General features: G+C 39.9%; 1 protein-coding gene across 1 annotated transcript; it reads left to right on the plus strand.

Moving 5' to 3' along the window:
- Positions 1-2,134: 2,134 nt before the first annotated feature.
- On the plus strand, positions 2,135-21,524 carry DAD1 (defender against cell death 1). The gene is made up of 3 exons (XM_090271891.1): positions 2,135-2,446; positions 12,879-13,053; positions 21,279-21,524. The coding sequence occupies exons 1-2, from the start codon at positions 2,236-2,238 to the stop codon at positions 13,007-13,009; spliced, it is 342 nt and encodes a 113-aa protein (XP_090128017.1). The 5' UTR covers positions 2,135-2,235; the 3' UTR covers positions 13,010-13,053; positions 21,279-21,524.
- Positions 21,525-22,145: the final 621 nt, after the last annotated feature.

The following is a 22,145-nucleotide window of genomic DNA, read 5'->3' on the forward strand; positions in this document are numbered from 1 at the left end:
TAAAAATTTTATTTATTTTTAGAGAGAGGGGAAGGGGGGGAGAAAGAGAGGGAGAGAAACATTAATGTGTGGTTGCTTCTCGTGTGCCCCCAACTGGGGACCTGGCCCACAACCCAGGCATGTGCTCTGATTGGGAATCGAACCAGTGAGACCCTTTGGTTCACAGGCTGGTGCTCAATCCACTGAGCCACACCAGCCAGGGCAATATATTATTCTTATTTAACTATTGAAACTATTTAAACTACTGAAACACGAGTATTAGCAATTTCCTATTGATCTGTCAAAAATGTTTCAATGATTATAGAATCACAAACTGAACACATAATAAAACATTTTCTTGCTGTTTTAAGTAGTCCAGGAAAGCTTTTATTTCATCCTATTGCTGTTTGACTTTGCAGGTCTCAGAAAAGATGTATTCTGCAGGTGAGTTTGATGTTTTTCATCTCTCTTACTTTCCCCTTTCGGGATTTCCTGTGGAGATGCTAATGGTGATAGTTGACATGGATCAAAGGCAGAGAAAACATAAGGGAGAAACTACTGGAAGGAGCCTGGCTGATGGAGTAGAACCCGCCTGAGGAATCCGCTCCTGAATGATTAAAAAGCATCATCCTAGCTTTTAAAGTTAAGGTTGAATACTGGTGAGGAAGCTATCCTCCTACTTGCTGATGAGGCAGGGAGACAGGTTCAGCTTGTCAGACAAACTTCGCTTCTTGCTGTATTATATTGAAATAGAAAGCGGCCTGGTTGTCCACTCGCTCCAGCAACATCAGAAAGTTTAAGCTAAACTTAAATTCATGTAGCAGTACAAATCTGTGGGTGTAATTATAAATATATCTCTTCAAATAGACTGTAAAGTTTTCTGAGGACATAGGTGTTTCCTTTCTAGAACTTAAGCAAGGCTATGCCCACAACAGTATGTTGATGCTGATAAATTTTCCAGTATAAACACAAATAAAAAATGAAAATGAAGGAATGTTATCATTCACTTGTTTTAGGCATTTTTCTTGAGTACCTAAGATAACTCAAAGTTACTAAAAGCAGAAAAAGTACCTAGTTATGTGTGACTTGCAGCTGAAAGGTGAGATGAACTAGGACTGGAAGACCAAATTCATGTGAAACCAAACGGGCAGCGAAAGCCAAAAATTAAAGCGGGACTTATTTTTTTAAAAAGTTAAAACGCTAAATATAGTTAATCCTACTTGTTGAAATATAAAACCTCAAACCTTTAGTTTCCTCTACAAAATGAATTGGAGTGGATAGAGATTGAACCAGACAACGCTCTTGCGAGCCTCTCAGATCTGACATCCCGGGATACTACACGGGGTGCAAGACGCCATTTTGGGAGAAGGCTGCTAAACGTCGTTAATCAACTGTCTCCGCGCCCCCCGCCCCCAACCTGGCCTCATTCTCTCCACTTCGCCTTTCCTTCTCTCTGCTACCACTGTGATTTCCCCGGAGAGTACCTACAATTTAGACAAAGTGGGACCCGAGAAGGTGCCCAATAAATGTTTGCTGAATGAATGGATACCTGTTGCCTTAGGTTCTACCGCGCTTACTCAAATCACCGCCAGGGCCGGATCCCGAGGCCAGCTCAGGGCCCTGTAGAGGTCAAGCTCGGTCCCTTCCTACTAGCCGCGCCTTCCTCGCCAATAACCACTTCTAAACTAGTGCCTGCACAGTGATTCGCCGCAGTGGTTTTCACTGCGGGTGAACTAACTTGACTTGCTGTAATGGACTGGGACAGGCATATGCAGTCAGAGCCCTTAACAAAGTTAAGGCCGAGCTGGTACTGAACCTGGGGAGCGCCAGGTATTGACTAAACAGCACCAGCTAACCTTTGAGGACAAGGATAGACCGGAGAGAGCCGGAACCCTTAAGTAGCTGCGCGGTCCGCCGTAAAACCTCTCCCCTTCATCCTCCCACAGTGTCTCGTTGCCAGAGCAACTGTGAGGTCACAAACGTGGATGCAGTGATAGGACATAAAAAGTACACGTCTTCGGCCAGACGGAGATCCAATACGCAGGCGCAGTACGCGTTTCCTGGCTGTAGTTCTCATTTTGTGAATGTATTCTGCGTCTGCGCATTAGCTTTGGCCCACCTCTACGCCTGCGCAAATTGGCCAAGCGGGGAGGAGCTGGGTTACAGCGGCGCGCAGGCGCAAACGCTACATCCGTTGTGGTGGTCGCGTCTTCTACGAGTTGTGGGAGTGCCGGTTGGCGTACCTATCTCGTTGTCATGTCGGCTTCAGTAGTGTCGGTCGTCTCGCGATTCTTAGAAGAGTACCTGAGCACCACTCCTCAGCGCCTGAAGTTGCTGGACGCGTACCTCCTGTATATACTGCTGACCGGGGCGCTGCAGTTCGGTTATTGTCTCCTCGTGGGGACCTTCCCCTTCAACTCTTTCCTTTCGGGCTTCATCTCTTGTGTGGGAAGCTTCATCCTAGCGGGTAATGATTCTATAAGTAATCGCAGTAATAATGTGTTACTATGGTGCGCTCCTTTTATTCTCACAATACTCTTTATCAGACCACCGCCTTGTGAAGTTATGAAGGGAGCCTGCATTGACCTCTTCTTGTGAATGGGGAAATTGAGGCCCAGAAAGGTTGTCACATACCAAACATCAAACAGCCGCCCAGTAGGTAGAATTAAATCTGTAAAGAAACTACCTTAATGCTGCTGCTCAACCTGGTGATCTGCACTTCATATTGGTCCAGGGAAAACTCCATTCGAACTTTTAACTTAGCTTTAACACCCTTTTGAAGCTGGTAAGACTTAAAATAGGAAACCCAACTCTGAAGCATCTCTGTCATCTTGACCTAATCAGTCAATGAAGAGTGTAAGAAATATAAATATGGGAGATTTGCTTGTTCAATCATCCTTTACTTTGGCTTTTAGCTGCTCCTACTTGTGGATGAAGATGTTATTTCATGATCCTGAACTTAGTTTTTATTGACATAGTTCTATTTTAGCTTTATTAATCTTTCTGATTCCCTAGTGCTTGATACATTATAGACTGCCATATTTAATGAGAGCCAACTGTTGCCATAAATTATTGCCAAAAATCTGACATTTCTTGCTCAGCAGAGATTCAATGACTACTGAATCCTGAGTTGAGTCAGGAAGTGTTAGTGAGTCCATTTTATAGGTGGCCACCACATGGATCTTGCCAGTCGCTAGTATCTCCTGCTTTGTGATTTTAAAGGCATGCCAGGATTCGTGTTTTTGTTTTTTTTGTTTTTTCAGCATGATCATTGTCAGTCAGGCCATCAATTATATTTTGAATCTAATTAATGTTGGTATTATTGCTAAAAGCTTTGGGAATACGTCAAGTATATGATTCCTGTCCAACACTAGTTTAGTCTTGTTGGGACACAGACAAAATGTAGCATTAAAATGGTCTGGAGATTTCATTTACATTGGAGACTTCATTAAAGCTTTAAGTTATAGATCTGTTGAATGCTTTATATGCATTCAAATTGCTAGTTCAGACTACCTTTTCTCTGAGAACTTTAAATAAACTTATGGACTTAATGACTTGTGCATTGGCCTGATCTGGAGTTGCAGAGTTAGCCTGTTGATCGGATGGATATTTCATTATTATCTTTGAATTTGGCCTTATATGACGAAGACCCTGTTCTCCGTGGCAGCATTTTGGCCTTCAGGAGTTGATATGGTGACATCATCAGCTGCACCAGATACCCCACCCTCTTTGCTGAAGACTCTCTCTCCCCTCTCCCCAATACTGTTCATGAGTAAGAATTTTTATTAGCCAGACAGAAGAAGAAATTTGGGGAAGCAGGGACTAAAAGCTGATAAAAAAAAAAAAAAAAAAAAAAAAAAAAAAAAAAAAAAGACCTCTCCATACCAAAAGCACCCTGGCTTCATAAGCTGATAGGGTTAAAATGACTCCTCAGGACTGTATGGAAGCCTGTGGTTCATTGAAGAGTGGATGTGGACTAGAGTTGTAGATTTTATTTTTTTAGTATATTTTATTGATTAGGTTGTTACAATTATCCCAGTTTCTTTTCCCTTTGTTCCCCTATTGCCAGTACCTCCCTTCCTTCCAGCAGTCCCACCCCCATTAGTTCATGTCCATGGGTCATGCATATGAGTTCTTTGGCTTCACCCTTTCCTATCTTATTCTTAACTTCCCCCTGTCTATTTTGTACCAACCAATTATACATCTTAATCCCTGCACCATTTCTCCATTTCTCCGCCTTCCCAGTCCCAGCTGATAACCATCCAAATGATCTCTGTACCTATGATTTTGTTCCTGTTCTGGTTATTTGCTTAGTTTGTATCTGTCTTTATTTTTTAGATTCAGTTGTTGATAGTTGTGAGTTTGTTGTCATTTTAGTGTTCATAGTGTTGATCTTCTTTTTCTTAAATAAGTCCCCTTAACATTTTATATAATAATGGTCTGACAATGATGAACTCCTTTAGCTTTACCTTGTCTGGGAAGCACTTAATCTGCCCTTCCATTCTAAATGATAGCTTTGCTGGATAGAGTAATCTTGGTTGTAGGCTCTTATTTTTCACCACATTGAATACTTCCTGCCAGCCCTTTCTTGCCTGCAAAGTTTGTTTTGAGAAGTCAGCTGATAGTCTTATAGGCACCCCTTTGTAGGTAACTCTCTGCTTTTCTCTTGCTGCTTTAAGATTCTCTTTATCTTTAACCTTTGGCATTTTAATTATGATGTGTCCTGGTGTGGTCCTCTTTGGGTCTAGCTTGTTTGGGACTTTCTGTGTTTCCTGAACTTGTGTGTCTATTTCCTTCACCAAATTTGGGAAGTTTTCCTTCATTATTTTTCACATAAGCTTTAGATTTCTTGCTCTTCCTCTTCTCCTTCTGGCACCCCTATGATTCAGATGCTGACACACTTAAATTTGTCCCAGAGGTTCCTAAGCCTCTCCTCATTTCTTTAAATTCTTGTTTCCTCATTCTGTACTGGTTGACTGTTTTTTCTTCCTTATGTTCCAAATCATTGATTTGAACTCTGGTTTCCTTCCCTTCACCATTGGTTTTGTGTGGATTTTCCTTTCCTTCATTTAGCATAGGCTTTATTTCTTCCCTTATGCATTTGCCATACTTAAGCATATCTGTCAAGTCTATGAGCATCTTTATCACCAATGTTTTGAACTCTGCATCTGTTAGGTTGGCTATCTCCTCATCTGTTAGATTGGCTAACTCCTTGTTGCTTAGATCTCCTATGGGAACCTTGATCCATTCCCTCTTTTGGGCCATACTTCTTTGTCTCCTCACTTTGACAGGCTCCTGTGTTTGTTTGCCTCTGTGTCTTAGGTAGAGCTGTTGCACCTGTTATGTTGTAAGGGGCGGAACCTTAGGTATTTGTCAGTACAGGTGATCTGTTTCACCACATTGCGGAGTTGTGTGTGTGGGAGGGGTCTGAGAGGGAACAATGCTGCTTGCTCAGCACTTGCCCCTTTTCCAGTCACTTCTCCCACTTCTGTATAGGACTGGCGCCTTTCTAGCTGTTACCCTGGCCATCGTTCCCAGGGTGGGTGGGTTTGCAGACGTTTTAGGACCGTGGGGGCTCTTTAAACAAGCAGACTCTACTGAGAGACAGGCAGTTTCTTCCTCTGCCCCAACCGCTACTGGTTTGCACAGTCAGAAGCAATCGGGCTTTATTTTCTCTGGCGCTGGAACCGTGAACTGTTTGGTCTGGTCTGTTGCTAGGAGCGCTCCCCAGGTGTCCCTCTACTTTTTAAAATGTTTGACTGCGCTTTCCACTGGCCTGCTGCTGCCACTGCTGCTGCTGCCACCACACCATGTCCTCTCTGCCCCTGCTCTGCCCCTCTTACCTGTCTGGATGAGTATTTTTTCATTATATCTGTTTTTTGGACTTCCATGCAGCTCGATTTTCTGGAACTTCTGGTTGTCTCTAATTTTGAGATTGTTGTATTCCTTCTTAGTTGTGGAGGGAGATGCAGCGTGTTTGTCTAGGCCTCCATCTTGGCCGGAAGCCCTTAGAGTTGTAGGTTATTAGTGTTCTAAAACCAGAAGACTTTTTGGGCAGAAAACTTTTCCTTATGCAAAGTCCTTTTTTTTGAGGCTGTTGTGGCTAAAGGAGAATTGGCAGATTCCCTTCCCTCCTCTCCATGAGAAGTTGATGACTTGTCCTTGAGGAGAGGGCCTAGTGGAGTCAATTTGGGGAATGGGGATTTCCAAAGCTGTTAGATAACAGGTAATTGGGCCAGAGAATGAAAGTCCCTTTAGGAAAAGAAAGGATTCATGACAATTCATAGTTACCATAGAAAGGTATCATTAACATTCTTTTGAGAGTATTGATGTTACTTCCTCTGCCATTTGTTAGCCCAGGAGACTAGTTTTAAGGGGAAGTCTGTATTTGAAGTTTATCCTTTGTTCTGATTGTTGGGAAGGGAAGCCAGTGTTTCTAACTTCCCTGGGGTGTGTTTCCTGTTGGAAGAGAAGGGAAGGGAGGGGCCCGTTTGGCCTAGAAAGGCAATGTAGGAGATTATATTGATTGCTAGTATTGCAAGCTAGAGCTTTGAGTGTCAGGTCAAGGAATTTGAATTTTATCCTGTAGGTAATGAGATATAAGGATTTTTTTAAAAAATTGAGTTAAGGGAGAGACTTAAAATTGGTGTTTGCATGTAGGATCAATTGGAGGGAAAAGTACTTTAGTCTGGTTCCCTAATTTCTTTATTATTATTATTTTTATTTTTAAAAAAGATTTTATTTATTTTTAGAGAGAGGGGGAGGGAGGAAGAAAGAGAGGGAGAGAAACATCAATGTGTGGTTGCCTCTTGCAAGCCCCCATCTGGGGACCTGGCCCGCCACCCAGGCATGTGCCCTGACTGGGAATCGAACCAGCGACCCTTTGGTTTGCAGGTTGGCACTCAATCCACTGAGTTACACCAACCAAGGCTGGTTCCCCATTCTTATTGGCAGTTTTTTCCATTCATTCTGGATGTGTTTAGCATATGTGAGTATTCTTTGAAAATTGATCAGTACATTTTAAACCAATATAGAATGCTACCACACTTTTAAAAAAGACTGGTGTTATTTCAGCCTGATGAAAACAGTCTGTTTTCTTCTATTCCCTCATGCCTCAGAGACTTACCCATTGTTTCAAAAAAGAGTCAGAAAATTTCAAGAAAATTGCCATTAAGAAATCTTTTTTTTTTTTTTTTTTTAGTGTACAGTGTAGTAGGCATTGAAAGTACCTCAGAGGTAGAATATTTTTTTTCTTCACTACAGATTTCAAACATCCTCAGCAGTTGGCTGTTTATCTTGTGGTTAGATACCTCTAGAGGAGGACATCTGTCCCTTTTTCAGACTAACATTCCAGCATTGGCAGCTCTTCTACTTTCCTTTTTCACCGTCTGAAATCCCTCTTTCTGCTCTTTTAAAGTTCTATGTAGGAGGGATAAATGGAAAACATTAAGACTGTCCTTAAAATAAGTCTTTGATTTTGAGATAATCTTTAACGCTATTTCACAACTTTGGTCTGTTCTGTTCTCTAATCTATATGAAATGACTTTGAGTGAAAAAAAAATAGTTTTGTTTCCCCTAGTTTAAAAATACAAAAGCAGTTTGATTTGAAAAGCAAGGAGACCTGATAAAGAATGTTTTCTGGGAGTGGTTGGGCTGTGTGGATTGGAGGCCAGCATTTTTTTGGAATTATCCATCAGCTTTATGGGCCCTTATATTATCTCTCATAACTGCTATACAAGGGATTGAGAGTTTGCCGACCTAGTGCCTGAGAGTACTCTAAATCTATTTCATACCTTTTGCTACCTCTGTGCCTACTTGACACAGGCACTTATTTAGACTGTTGTAAGCTTTCTCACTGATCTCCCAGCCTCCAGTTCATCTTCCACTATGTTTGCAGGCTTCTTTTGACTTGTAAATCTGATTGTGTGGTTCCCAAAGAAAATTATAATGTTTTTTGCATGGTATATAGCCTCTGTCATGATATGGTCCTGTTCCTACCTCCAGCTTTATCTCTTGCCTTTGTTCCCTGTACTTCATCCTCCAGCATTACTGAGTTACTGGTTATTTCCTGAACACCTCAAGCTATTTTATCTTTGCTTGACTGCCTGGAAAATTCTTTCACTTCTTAGAGACATCTCAGCTCAAGTGCTATTTCCTTTTGGAATCCTTCTCTGACTCCCAGCATAGATCTCTTTTCTTCTATATTCCTATTTCACTGAGAGATAGAGAGAGAATTGGATAGATAGATGGCACTTTGATACTGTTCTGTGTTTGCGTGTTTGTCTTCCCTTTGAAAGGTGAGCCCCTTGAGGGTAGGGGCTGTCTTTTCATCTCTGCATCCTCAGTGCTTAACACTATATGTTAAATTGTGAGCATGCCCTTAATAATTTAAGAAACACTGAGCAATTATGTTCCAGGTTCTCTGCCAAGAAACTGAGGATTCAACTGGTCCCTATTCTCACGATGTTTATAATATAGTGGGAGGTACAGACAAGTAACTGGGTATAGTGCTGTGATGGGTAAGTATTGGTGAGAATAGGAACACATATGGGCACTCAGCTCTGCCTAGTGGTCCTGTAATACTTCCCTGATTGCTTTTCTAAAATATGCTTTATAACTTTTCTCTCCACTCTCTTCTGTATTTCCTCTTTTCCTTTATTCTCAGTTGATGATCTTGCTTTATTTTTTCAACTAAAAAAAGTAGACAGGAATCCTTTCATCTTCCCATGAAGGCATCAGGAGCTCACCTGCACTTGTATCCCTACTCTTTGACTTGTTTCCCATCATGGGGAAGGCCAGCTCCTTCACTTGTGCAGAGGATCTTGCTCATTCAGGGACTCAGCTTCTGCAGTCATCCTTCCATTCTGCATCATTAATCTTTCTCTCTGCTTTATACTTTCATCATACAAAATGCTGTAATATTGTTCAATTAAAGGAATTCATTGACCCTAGGTACCCCTCCTGCTATCATTCCATTTCTTTCTTCTCCATCATCACAGAATTCCTAGAAAGAATAGTGTGGTTGCTGTTTCTCATTTTCCATCTGTTTCTTAACCACCTCTTGGTGGTGGTCTTTCTCCGCCACTAAGTGAAGCTACTCTTGCCAGGCCTAATGGTCATATACCTCATCTTACCAGAATGCTCGGCAACATTTAGCATTTAACATAGTTGGCTGCTTCCTTCTGTGTGGAGTACTTTCTTCTCAAAGCTTTTGCTGAACTCCACTCACCTTGTTCCTTCTCGCCACATTGGCTTCTCTTTCCTGCTGTTTGTGCTAGGTGCTCCTCTGTCGGAAGGCATGGTTCTGGCACCTTCTCTTCTCTCTGTTTGTTTTATAGGTGAATTAAATAATGTCTTTATAACTATAACATTTATATTTTTTGTTCTGGCCTGTTCCCTGAATTTGAAGTTAGTAAATCCAGTTGCCCACTTGACATCTTCAGTTCATGTCTGATATGCAACTGCAGATTAAACCTTCCCGCCCAGCCATCTCCCTCTTGCCTTTGATCCCTATAGTCTGGTCAGTCTTACCTGTTATATGAAGAACATGTCAAGACTGTTCTTGCTACCTGAAATGCTCTGTCCCTAGATATCTTCAGTGTTGGCTCCTGTCTTTCAAATTTTGGTCTTAAATAGGACCTTCTAGAGAGGTTTGGACCACCAAATAAAAAAATATTTAGTAGCTTCCCAGTCACACTCTTATTACCTTATTTTATTTTCTTCATAGTATGTATTGCTACCAATATTTTCTTATTTATTTGTTTACTTATTTATTATGTTTCTCTTCATTTGAGTGTAAGTTTCTTGAGCCAGACTCTTACCTGTCAGGTTCTGTGCCATAGTCTTAGTACCTGGGACAATGCATGACACATAATAAGATGCTCAGTTAATATTTTGCTGAATGAATAAACATTAAGGAGCTTGATTAAATCAGAACTGTTAAAATGGAGAGGCTGCTTCAGGAGGCAGAAAATTTCTAACTTTGGAAGTGCTCAGGTAGAGACTGAAAGATCATTTGTGGAGGAGCTTTTAGAACGGGCGTGCTTCGCCCTTTGTGTACCCCAGTGCACCTGAGAGATATGACACCCCTATCAGTAGACTCTAAACCAGCGGTTCTCAACCAGTGGGTCGCGACCCCTTTGGGGGTCAAACGACCCTTTCACAGGGGTCACCTAAGACCATTGGAAAACACATATATAGTTACATATTGTTTTTGTGATTAATCGCTATGCTTTAATTATGTTCAATTTGTAACAATGAAAATATATCCTGCATATCAGATATTTACATTATGATTCATAACAGTAGCAAAATTACAGTTAGGAAGTAGCAACGAAAATAATTTTATGGTTGGGGGTCACCACAACATGAGGAACTATATTAAAGGGTCACGGCATTAGGAAGGTTGCGAACCACTGCTCTAGAAGGTTTGTGATTCTCCAAGTGGACATGGCTTACCAGATTCTGGAATGGTGGGTACACTTTGGAAAGTTTCCCAGGTGATTCATGCGGCCTTCCCCCTCAGCACGCCCACCCCTACCACCTCTTTGGGCATTTTATGCATCAAATGAAGTGTTGGTCTTTATGACCTCCAGGGTGCTTTGCATCTCAGCAGGACAGCATACTTATGTTGTATTGTAATAACTTGGGTTACTGTGATCATGATAATGGTAACGCATTGATTTGTTATTTTACCGACATCCATGGGGAACTGCTCTTTTTCTTTTCATTTTTTTTTTTTTTGTTCCCTTATATTTCCTACTCTGTCCTCCATCTCAATAGCCACTATTAATAGTTTGGTATCTATTTCCAGATTTTCCTAGAGTCCATCTAAAATAAATGAGAAAATAATTATTTCTCCATATGCGTGTGCGCGTGCACACACACACACGTACACACATATTTTTAAAAGGAGAAATATGGAATGAAATAATTTTTTGGCTTTTTAGCATATAATAAGTCTTGGATATTTTTACTGTAATCTGTAGAGATTTAAATCATTCTTTTTGAATGATTGCATAAGATTTTACTGCATGTATGTGGTGTAATTTATTTAAATAATCCTCTTGATGACATTTGGATTTTTAAATCTTTTTTCAACTTTACAAACATTCTATTAGAATGTCATTGTTCTGTAAGATAAATTCCTCAGTCAGAAGGCAAAAACATTTCAAGTATTAATAGATATTGCTAGTTGCTCTCTGAAATGTGTGAACTTGTCCGTATTCCACCCACAGCAGGATTTTAGTTGGTTGCCCTTGCTTCAGTCAGTGTCCGTCATGTTTGGAAGGGTCCAGGTGCTTGAAAATATCAGTGGTGCTTCCACAGTGTTTACATGTTTAAACATAATGAAAACTGTTGCCATGGTAACAGACTGTGGAGAAGTAGTCTGGTCGTTTTTTGACCTTTGGGTTAGATCTCAGTTTGCTCCTTTTCTCGGTTAGTGATGGGATGGATGCTAGCCTGAAGCAAATTTGGATTTTCTTAAGCAGTGTGATTGTTTATCACAGACATAAAGATATTTTGAGAAAGTGTATTTCTGGAGCGCTCTTTTCATGTCAAATGGTGACTGTGGCTAATGTATCAGGTTGAAATCTTCAAGGGTGCAGAATGTGGCAGTGGAGCGTTCCCTGTCAAATTAATGTAGCTTAGGTCTTTGGCCTTCTTTGAGATGAACAGCTGCTAGAACTTTGAAATCAAAGATTTTCTACAACTATGAGGTCCTCACAGATAAGCATCTTATGTTTATAATCTCTGCTATCCAATATTTACAGTCTGTTGGAAATTACAGTTTTATAACTTTGTGTCATTTTGCTACTGCCTCTACTATTTTCCAATCTAGGTATAATTATAAACTTAATCAGGTGATAAGAGAGTTCTAAAGATTCTTTGGTGTTTTTTAAATATGTGTGTGTGTGTGTGTGTGTGTGTGTGTGTAGATATAATTTTTTTCTGTGTGTAAGCCTTTGGTTTTTAGCCTAACTCTGAATGGTTCTCTTTTTCCCTTTAACGAAGAAGAGCATAAAACTGAAGTGTACAGCTGGCTGAATTTTTAAATTCACCTGTCTAGCCACCACCCAGATCAAGATTTAGAACAGTAACTAGCACCCTAGAGGCCTCTATCTTGCACAGTACTAGTCACCACTCCTGTGAGAGATAAAAACTGCTATCCTGGCTTGTATTACCATAAATTGGTTTTGCCTCATTTTAAGTTTTATGTAAGGGCAATTTTATACCATATATTTTTTGTGCCTAGATTGTGTTGCTCAACATTATATTTGTGAAACTCATTCATGTTGTGAAGTTCTTTTTTTTAGTTTGCTGGTTTCTCCCCCCCGACCCAGTTTTATGATATACATCACTGTACAAGTTTAAAGCATACAGCAGGATGGCTTTATTTACATATATTGTGAAATGATTACCACAATAGGTTCAGTTAACATTTATCTTCTCATATGGATACAGTAAAAAAAGGAAAAAAATTTTCTTGTGATTAGAACTCATAGGATTTATTCGCTTAACAACTTTCCTGTATATCGTGTAACAGTGTTAGATGTAATCATCATGCTGTACATTACATCCCTAGTACTTACTTATTTTATAACTGGAAGTTTGTACCTTTTTACCACCTTCTTCCATTTCCCCCTCCCCGCTTCGTTGCTATATAGTGTTCTATTTATGCATATGCCATAATTTATCCATTTTACTGTTGATAGACATTTAGACTGTTTCCAGTTTGGGGCTGTCATGGGTATCATCCCGTACATGCCTTTTGATGCATTTTACATCATTTCTCTTAGAATGGGATCGTGGGGTCGTAGGGTGTGTGTGTGTTGATTGACAGTCATATTTGTGTTATACTTCCAGATAATAATTTTTGTGTGTTGCTTCTTGTACAGTTTGTCTGAGAATACAGATCAACCCACAGAACAAAGCGGATTTCCAAGGCATCTCCCCGGAGCGAGCCTTTGCTGATTTTCTATTTGCCAGCACCATCCTGCACCTTGTTGTCATGAACTTCGTTGGCTGACTCATTCCTATTTGCTTAATTGAGGAGTGGGAGACTATGAGAATGTAAGTAGTGATCATAGCTTTTGTCCTATCACGCTGATTTCAGAAATGGGGCTCGTTTTGATCATGGTTGGCAAAGTTCCCATATTGTTCATAAGACGTTTGCAGAATTTTTCATCGTTCTGCAAAGTATGCATTAATATCATCATGATTCATCAGTGCTGCTGCTCTTGGTCATTGCCTTCTCTTCTCACTCTTCTGCAAACCATTAAGATAACAGAAAATGGGAGTTTGCCTGTAGCTAATACATAAATTTCTGCACCAATAACTCCATGAAAATAGCTCTGAGATCTTGGAAGAGACAAAAATTGTAGGTTTTGCTTTGTAATTTTTTTCTGATTTTGATTTTTGATGACTTTAAATGCTGGGCCATTGTCTCCATAGACCTAGTATAGTGCTTACGCCTGACAGACATCCAGTATATGCTGACTGAATTGAATGACTGTGGCCATTTGCTAATATGTGTGCTAAAACAGAAATAAAAGGGGAAATTGGATTAGCTTGGGAGAACACTTTAGAACATAGGATGAGATGCCATTTGTTTTATTTGCCATTCTTCCTTTTTTAGCAGTAGAGCTCTTTATTTTTTTAGAAAAAAAATTTTTTTAATCCTCACCCGAGGATATGCTTACTGGGGGAGAGAGGAGGGAGAGGAACATTGACATGAGAGAGAAACATTGATTGGTTGCCTTCTATATGTGCCCTGACTGGGGTTTGAACCTGCAGCCTAGGTATGTGCCCTCATCAGGAATTGAACCCATAACCTTTTGGTGTATGGGATGATGCTCCAACTAACTAAGCCACTCGGCCAGGGCTGAGCTCTTTTTTCCTAAACAAATAAAACAGCATTGGAGCTGGAGTTGTTTTCATTGACAAGTTGAAAAGTCCTCTTCCCTTGGACCCTCCTTTATGTTTGGTATGTCCTCCTCTCCAAACCTCCCTTCCAAGCAGAATCCAAAAGCTCTAAGAAGTACATGGGTGCTTTCCAAACTCTATGTAGCAACACTTATTTTATATATAGGGAAACAGAGGTCCAGAACAATCTAGTGGCCTTCCCTGGCTGCATAGCTAAGTTGTTGCAGAATAATGCCTTAGTCCAGTAGTGCTCTTGGTCTAGTGTTCTTCCAGTACCCCGTGTAGCTTACTGATGAATGAATATTCTCTTTTCTTTGCCTTTTCGCTACAGGTTTAGTGTTGTAGTGTTTACTGGGTAGTAGAGAAAAGAGAACCTTAGGAACTGTTACCATATTTGGGGGGAGAATATCCCAGGGTCAACTTTTTCTATCACTACTTGGAAAGCTGTAATTTCTGTGCTAATCAGAAATCCAACACAAGAGTTAGAGCAATCATGTATTGGGTTGGCCAGAAAGCGTGTATGGCTTTTTCTGTAAAATTAAAGGCATATTTTTTATTTTCACCAATACCTTTATTGATTCGGATATTTTGAGTATGTTGGCTATTTCCCGTGTGGTATATAACATTGATTGTTCTCAGTTAATATCTTGATTTGATTGCTGTCAACTTCAACTAACTGGTCTACTCGACCATGGAGCATTGTTCAGCAAGAAATTCCAGTATGAAATTTCACAAACCACTTTTGAAATGCTCTGTGAGTTATAGCACCTTCTCCATGCACTGCACAAATCTTTTTTGAGTCTCAGTTGCATTTTTACCTTTCTTGAAATAAGAAAGCATAACATGCTGAAAATTTGTTGCTTATTTTTTTATGTCTTCAGTATAAAATGGCTACACAAAAATTCATCAATTTGATAAGTTTTTAAAAAATGCATGCTGATTTGACAGCTATCACAATACAGTCTAACGTAATTGTTTTGAATGAAGTTAAAGACAATTAAGCGCTATTAGAGTCATCTTATGGAAAATAGTAAACAAACTTTTTGGCCAACCCAGTACTGAGTGAATGCAATAACGTGACAATGACTATACTTCAATTTCTGGCATGAATTAATTAGTTACTTATATTACATAGATCCTTTTAATTATTGATATCACCTCAAAAACAATTATGTTCATATTTGATAGTGGTAAGGTGACAGGTTGTTTATTTCCGTGAAAAAGCTTGGGAACCACTTTTTCTACTGCTTTAATACAATTTAACTCTGGAAAACTGATCAGGACTTGAGTTGTCCCTGCCCCTTCCTCCTTTTCTCTGTGCCAGTCAATGTCTCATTACTGGAAATACAAAGAAGAGTAAAACGTGGCTCCTGCCTTATACTGGGAGAAGGCATGCAGACACAGCAGTTAAACGCAGCATAGTTCAGACCACACTAAAGATGTGAACAAAGTGCTGTGGGAGTTGAGAAGGGAGCCGCTGTGCAGAGGCAGCAGGCGCAGTGTCTGACGAATGATCCCTCTCTGAGACAGCTGAAAAGCTTGCCCGCCAACATTGCCCTTATGCCTACAAACATCGTGAGTAGCTCTTGGGCTCCCTGGTAGTAACTTTGCTGGAAAGGTCCTAAGTCTTCTGATTGCCTTACTCTAGATTTCTCAAGTTATTTTTTTTCTAGATGAATCATGTGTATGCTTTAGAAAGGGACAGCACAAACATTTCAAGGATGCTCTCTGGGCTCAGGGAGACACCAAATCATGGAGAATTATTTCCTAGGGCTGTCGTGATTGGAGGAGGACTCTGCTGCAGAGAGCTTAGTATTTCAAAATTATGACAAAAACAGAGACCAAAAAAGCAGGCTTAGTAGAAAACTGCACACTGCAGACTATTGTAATAACCTAGAGCCACCTGTTCAGTTGGGAATTTTGGACCCACGGTACAGCGAGATCTTCCAATCCCAGATTGCAGTGTTAAATCATTTTATAGAGAGTATGTTCTCCCCGGGGAACTGCCAACAGAGCCTTTGTTCGATATTTACTTTATTGTCCTGTTCTTAATTTTTAACAAATATCTATTTGCCCTTTTTATGTGCTTCTCAGTTCTATGTGCAATGTGACATAACACTTATTTATTTTTTATTTTAAAAAAAGATTTTATTTATTTATTTTTAGAGAGAGAGGAAGGGTGGGAGAAAGAGGGAGAGAAATGTCAATGTGTGGTTGCCTCTCACACCCACAACTGGGGACCTGGCCTGCAACCCAGGCATGTGCGCCGACTGGGAATCAAACCTGCAGTCTTTTGGTTCACAGGCCGACGCTCAGTCTACTGAGCCACACCAGCAAGGACTATGCTATGTGACATAACACTTTTAAAATAGTTTCCAAGTGAGTTCTAAATATTTATACCAACTCAGAAGGTAAAATAAAACAGATTGAACATTCTCCATACTTGCCAAGTACGTTGAGAGTTGGATATAAAAAGAATAAACATCTGTAGTGTACTGCTCTTGTATGAACTTGGGGGTAACATTTAAAACCAGATTTGAATATTTAAAAATTTACATAACTTCTGTAATTATTTTGTTTTGTTTTTCCATGTTTTTGTGCAATTCTTTAAAAAAAAGTATGGCAGACTATCTCAGGTGTTCCAAAGGGAATTAAAGAAAAGGACATTGGCTGGATCACAGTCTGGGAAGGAAAGTTCCTGGACTTGGGCCCTGGATCAGAAGGTAAAAAGAAATGGGCAGAGAACGTCAGAACTGAGCTTGGAAGTGAGCTCTGCCTGGTGGAGATTGTTTGGCCAATGCTTGTGTTAAAACCTTGTTAGTGTTGATTTTTTTTTACAATGGAGACCATTCTCCCACGGGTCTTTAAAAATTCATAGTGTTTAATCCTGGATGGAGCAAGGGGGCTGACAAGCCGTATTATTTACAAATAATGCACTTACATTGGCTTTTCAAATTCATCAGAGTACAATAATCTAGAGAATTATTTTAGGAAAAGAATCTAAATGTTATTTTTTTATTATTTATTTGTTTATTTATTTTTAGAGAGAGCGGAAAGGAGAAAGAGGGAGAGAAACATCACTGTGTGGTTGCCTCTCACTTGTGCCCCCAACTGGGGACCTGACGTGCAACCTAGTCATGTGCCCTGACTGGGAATCGAACCAGCGATACTTGGCTCACAGGCCAACGCTCAATCCACTGAGCCACAGCAGCCAGGGCTCTAAATATTATTCTTTAGGTTATACTGCCACCTAGTGGATTGTACATTTCATATGCTGAAAAAAATTGTACAGTACTTCAAAGTATAAGAGAGGTTGAGTTTGGGGGAGGAAGCCCCTGTATCTTTGTGATAAAACCTATTTTTTTCCAGTCACAGGAGGGCAGCAGAAGTCCAAGTGGGTTTAGCTGCTGGGTAGGGATTTCTTTACATTCTGGTCACAAGTGGGCAGTGTCGAGTTAGGTTCAAAGGGCATGGAACCTTTATGTGGCCCAAGTGTCTTGTCACACAGGAAAGACCATGTTCAGGGTTTATTTCCTTTTCTTGTCAGTTCAGCAGCTCCCTTTTGGTTTGTTCTAGACCTGTTTTTGCTCTCAACATGACCTCCCACTGGTAATAATTTTTAATTCTTTTGTTGGGAGAGGCTTTTTTAAAATTTCATTTTCTCTTTGACATTTCATCATATAGCGAATTAGGTTCAGCCACTAAATAAGTTCTCAGAAAGGGAACTATTCTAAATTTGTAGAACATATTTTGAGCAAAACACAGTATGATCTTTTTTCAACTCTTTTTTTTTCCTCAGAGGGTGAGATTAATTTTTTACATATTATTCTTAAAACCTTAAATCTGCTTATTGTATTTACTAAAAAAACACTAATTGATGATTCCAGCTGGTGATTTAGCTGTTTTGTACTTGATCCATTTAAAGCTATGAGAGAGAGAGAGAGAGAGAGAGAGAGAGAGAGAGAGAGAGAGAGACTATCAAGTAGATTTGTGTTTATGAAGTTCATTGCTGCCCTAATTCCTTGCCTTGTTTCCATTTTTACAGCTTGATGATTCCTACTCCAAGTCAACTTCAGCCCCATGTTTCATAGGAGCCTCTTCTGTGGCTCTTGAGGGTCTACTGTGCTTGCCTCTAATGTGGCACTTATCATATTGTTATGAAACTATTATTTCTCTGTCTCTCCCACTGAGGGTTGGGACCTCAGGGCTTAGCACAGGTAACAGTCACAGTGCATGTTTGTTGAATGAGTCTATGATGAATAAATCATTTTAACTGCAAGAAAATACTATATAAAATAGCTGTATTATTAGTTATGTGGATGCTAAGACATGTGGGAAGTGCTGTGAAAGAAAGAAGCCAAGGAAAAAACAAACATGAGACTCAAAAGTCGGAAGACCTGCATTGTAGAATGGACAAGTAAACATGTCCCTCAGTCCCGGTTTCTGTTTCTGTACAGTTAGGGGGTTGGCCTGGATGCTCATCAGTTTCTTGTAGCTGTTCAAGCCTCTGATTACTAGGATTCATGATAGTTCTCATTGTGTTTGAGAAGGAGCAGGCTTTTTGTGTAAATACTCAACTGGGCTTTGCTTTTTTTTTTTTTTTTTTAAATACTTGTTCAATTGTTGACTTTTATCCATATTGTCAGATTCCCATTGTCTATTCACAGGGAAAACAAAATTTACAATGTTTATACAGGCCTTTTACAATATTAAACGACATTTGTAAAATGCATTATAGTTATCACCAGACTTGCAGGATTAACATCCATTCCACATACACTTTTACACACATAACCCATGTGATCCTCATGGCCCAGACTCTGATGCGGGTAGACAAATAGTCTTTCCATTTACACGTGAGGTCATTAAACCATGGTGAAATTTAAGTTGACTTGTCTAGGCTCTGGAACTAATAAGTGATTGGGAACTTAACAGACATTTTGACTCAAAACTTATTTTCCTTCTCTTATGTTCAAAGACTTCTGGATGATAAATGTATACATATTGTTAAAAGGTTTTTGTTAAAAGTATTAAACGTTTTTATAAGTGAAAAAAAAAAAAACAGGAGAGGTTGATAAGAAAGGACGGAGTCAGGCTATGTAAAATGTTTCTGCAAAGTTGGTCATCTAATATGATGCAGGAGAAATCCTGGAGAACAGACTATCCGGAGAGGGTACAATGTGGAAAAGTTCAAAGTCTGCACTACCTGGTAGGGTAACCACCAGTCACATATGGTTATTGAACATTTGAAATGAAGCTAACTGATGGAGCAATTGAATTTTGAAATTTCTTTAATTTTAAGTAAGTTTAAATAGTCACCTGTGCCTAGTAGCCATGGTTTTGGACAGAACAGCTCTGGATGAATCTGTCAGACTCCCAGGTTACTGTTCCCCCATCTATAAAATGAGAGGATTAGATTAGCTGTTCTCTAAAGCTCCTTTCATTTTTGGAAATATACAGTCTGTGCCTTCTGAAATTGTGATTGAAATTGAGCTCGGAACCTAGAATTTCTGCACAATGATCTTTGATTCACATTTTATCTAATTTCAGTTTTAATTGGGTGACCAGGATCCAGGATGAGATAGATTTGAAGGAAAATCAGTATTTGAATATATCTGCTCAGTGCTAGTGTCTGAATAGAGATGATGCTGGAGAGGAATACAGATTCCAAATAGGAATGACCCTGTCTGACACTATCTTTTGTATCTATACAGAAAGTAATTATTTTTAACAGTTCTTTGTGTAGTGCCTTGCTTTCTTTTAAGATGAGTAGAATAGACTGATCAAGTGGTGCTGTCTTTTCTGCGTGAGTGAAATAGACGAAGTCATGCTAACTTTTCTCAGTAGGCGTCTTCCATTTTGAATGTCTATATCAGAGGAGGAAACCTTTATCTCTTGGTTAGCAGTGGAAACAATTCTTCTGAGCTGTTGAGTAGTCCAATTTTACTGAGTTAACATTTCAAAGAATCCTAGAACCTCTGCTTTTAGCATACTGTCTGGTAAATATATTTTTTCTTAAAAGGAGCAGATCTTTGTAAATAGAATTTTCTGAAAACCATTATCAACGAGACTTTTATGAGGCACTTTTGCCTTCTAGATGGACCAGCTCCAGTGTCTTACATTTAAGTGTTTTAATACCATAGAATCTGAAAGCTTAACATTTGTACTAAACTGGGATTTCTTTTATAATTGTAAATGTGTCAAAGCTCTTCTCTGAAATGGCCCTATTCTCTAGTCCTCTCTCACCTCCGCCGTTAGAACTGGTGTCATAGTAACTCATAGTCTGTTGTTTTAAGAACTTTGATGGAGTGAAAGGTGAGTTTTAATAGGCCTGTTCTTGTTTGGCATTGTGGATACCTTTTGTTCCCTGTTTTTGTGCTAGACACATTTTTCACAATTCCACTGATGTAGGAATGTTCTGCAATTAGGTAGCATTTCTCTAAATACTATTGTTAGTGAAATGAAAGCACTCTGGCCAGAAGTCTAAGGTCTTTCTTTTTAAGCTCTGATGCTGGGATTCCAGATCTGAATCAATACACAGAACTGGGTGGTGCCCTTTTACCTACTGCGGTAGCCCAGCTCTTCTGACAGGTAGTGTTTCCCAACCCTTTTCAAGTCATGACACACATAGAAGATCACAGTATTTTTATGGCTCACTGGGCAGAGTGACTGCTATGGCTATAGACTTTGGAGCCCCTAGTGCAAAGGGGTTACTTTCTGACTGGACGCGTATTGGAGCCCCGCTCCCTTGGAGGCATCAGAAAGGAGGCCCAGGTTTGCCAGGCAGGGTGCTCCTCACAGCCTCCAGATCCCAATCTCATCTGACTCCAGCAGCCAGGTGGACACTCTCAGATTTATTCACCACATTCTTTCCCAAGATAAACTTATATTTAGATGAAAAAAATTTTTCTTCTGTATTCCCTTTCTTAAATCTTAGATTGGGAATTTTTCTCTACTTTCTCTCTTGAGTTCTTTCTTCTATCTTCCCCCAAACTGGAATTTAGTGCTTTATTAGCGTTCTAGACCCAGAGAAGGTCTTTAGGCTGAAGTGCTGCCTCCTCTCCTCTTAAGAGTTGGGCCTGAGAGGACAGAGGGACTTATGCAAAGGCTTGCAGCTAATTAATTGTAGAGCTGTAGTGAGAACCCGTGTCTACCAGTTCCTAGCCTGCTTCGCCTTGGTGTGCTGGGAATTCAGATTTGAACATTAATTTTTATGGATTCTTCTACAAAATGTTCGGTGAAAAATATTTGCTTTATTCTGGTTCTAGCCTGGCTTAAATACTGCCCACGATTTGGGGCACAGTCTGTAGTATCATAAGATGTTTTTAAAAACCTTGAATGTCTCCTCTTACCTTTCCATTTCTTTCTTTTAGGTTCACTTTTTGATTTCCCTTGGAGAAGAGCTCTTGACATGGCAGCTTGTTGGACACATGGATTTTCTTCAGATTTATACGTACTGCGGGCTCTGACGTGGTATGCTGGTGGAGCGCCAGAGAAGTTCCCTTTCTTCTGTGTCAGAAAAACTTTGTAATGAGCATTTATTTACTTGACCTCTTCCTTCCATGTGTAACCTTTTTGCCTTCCAAATTAAACTCCATGCCACTCCTTTCTATGCCTCAGCCTCTGTGTTTTGTCGTTTTTGTTTTTATTCTTTATTAGTACGAAACCCCTTTTTTTCTTCAGTCCTGTGCGGAGCTCTTTAGGAGTTGGTAACTTGCAGCTGTGGCTCTTACTCCAGGTTGTCATTAAGTGTATTTGAAGTTTATGACAAAAGGCAGTGCTGACCACTTTGTCTTTTCCCTGAAGTTGGTGGTCCTTTCACTAACCTTTCATTGTTACGGGTAGTTCCTTTCTTAGGACAGTACTTTTCTGGAACTGTGTCATTAAGCGCTTTGTAAGAAACTGAACTGTTTGCTTACACATTTAAAGCTGTTGTGCTATGCTTTGTACTTAAGAGTGGTAAATGAGGTCTGTCCAGAAAGTATCCATTGCTGTAATATAAAAAATAGAGACATTTATGGAAGAAGATACAAGGCACAAGAAAGAGTACATAGGACAATGATGCCTCAGTCCCCTTCAAGGTAGGCACCTTGGGACCTCATACAGTTCTCCCAGTTGCCATCAGCTACCTTGTCTCATCGATGGTCTGAAATCTCTTCCCTTTCAAAGGTGATTTTAGTTTTGGGAAAAGCCAGAAGTCACAGGGCACCAAATCTGGGCTGCAGTAGAGCTGAGTAACC

Source organism: Furipterus horrens, unplaced genomic scaffold (assembly GCF_987537825.1).
Source record: "Furipterus horrens unplaced genomic scaffold, mFurHor1.1.pri manual_scaffold_3, whole genome shotgun sequence".
Lineage (NCBI taxonomy): Eukaryota > Metazoa > Chordata > Mammalia > Chiroptera > Furipteridae > Furipterus > Furipterus horrens.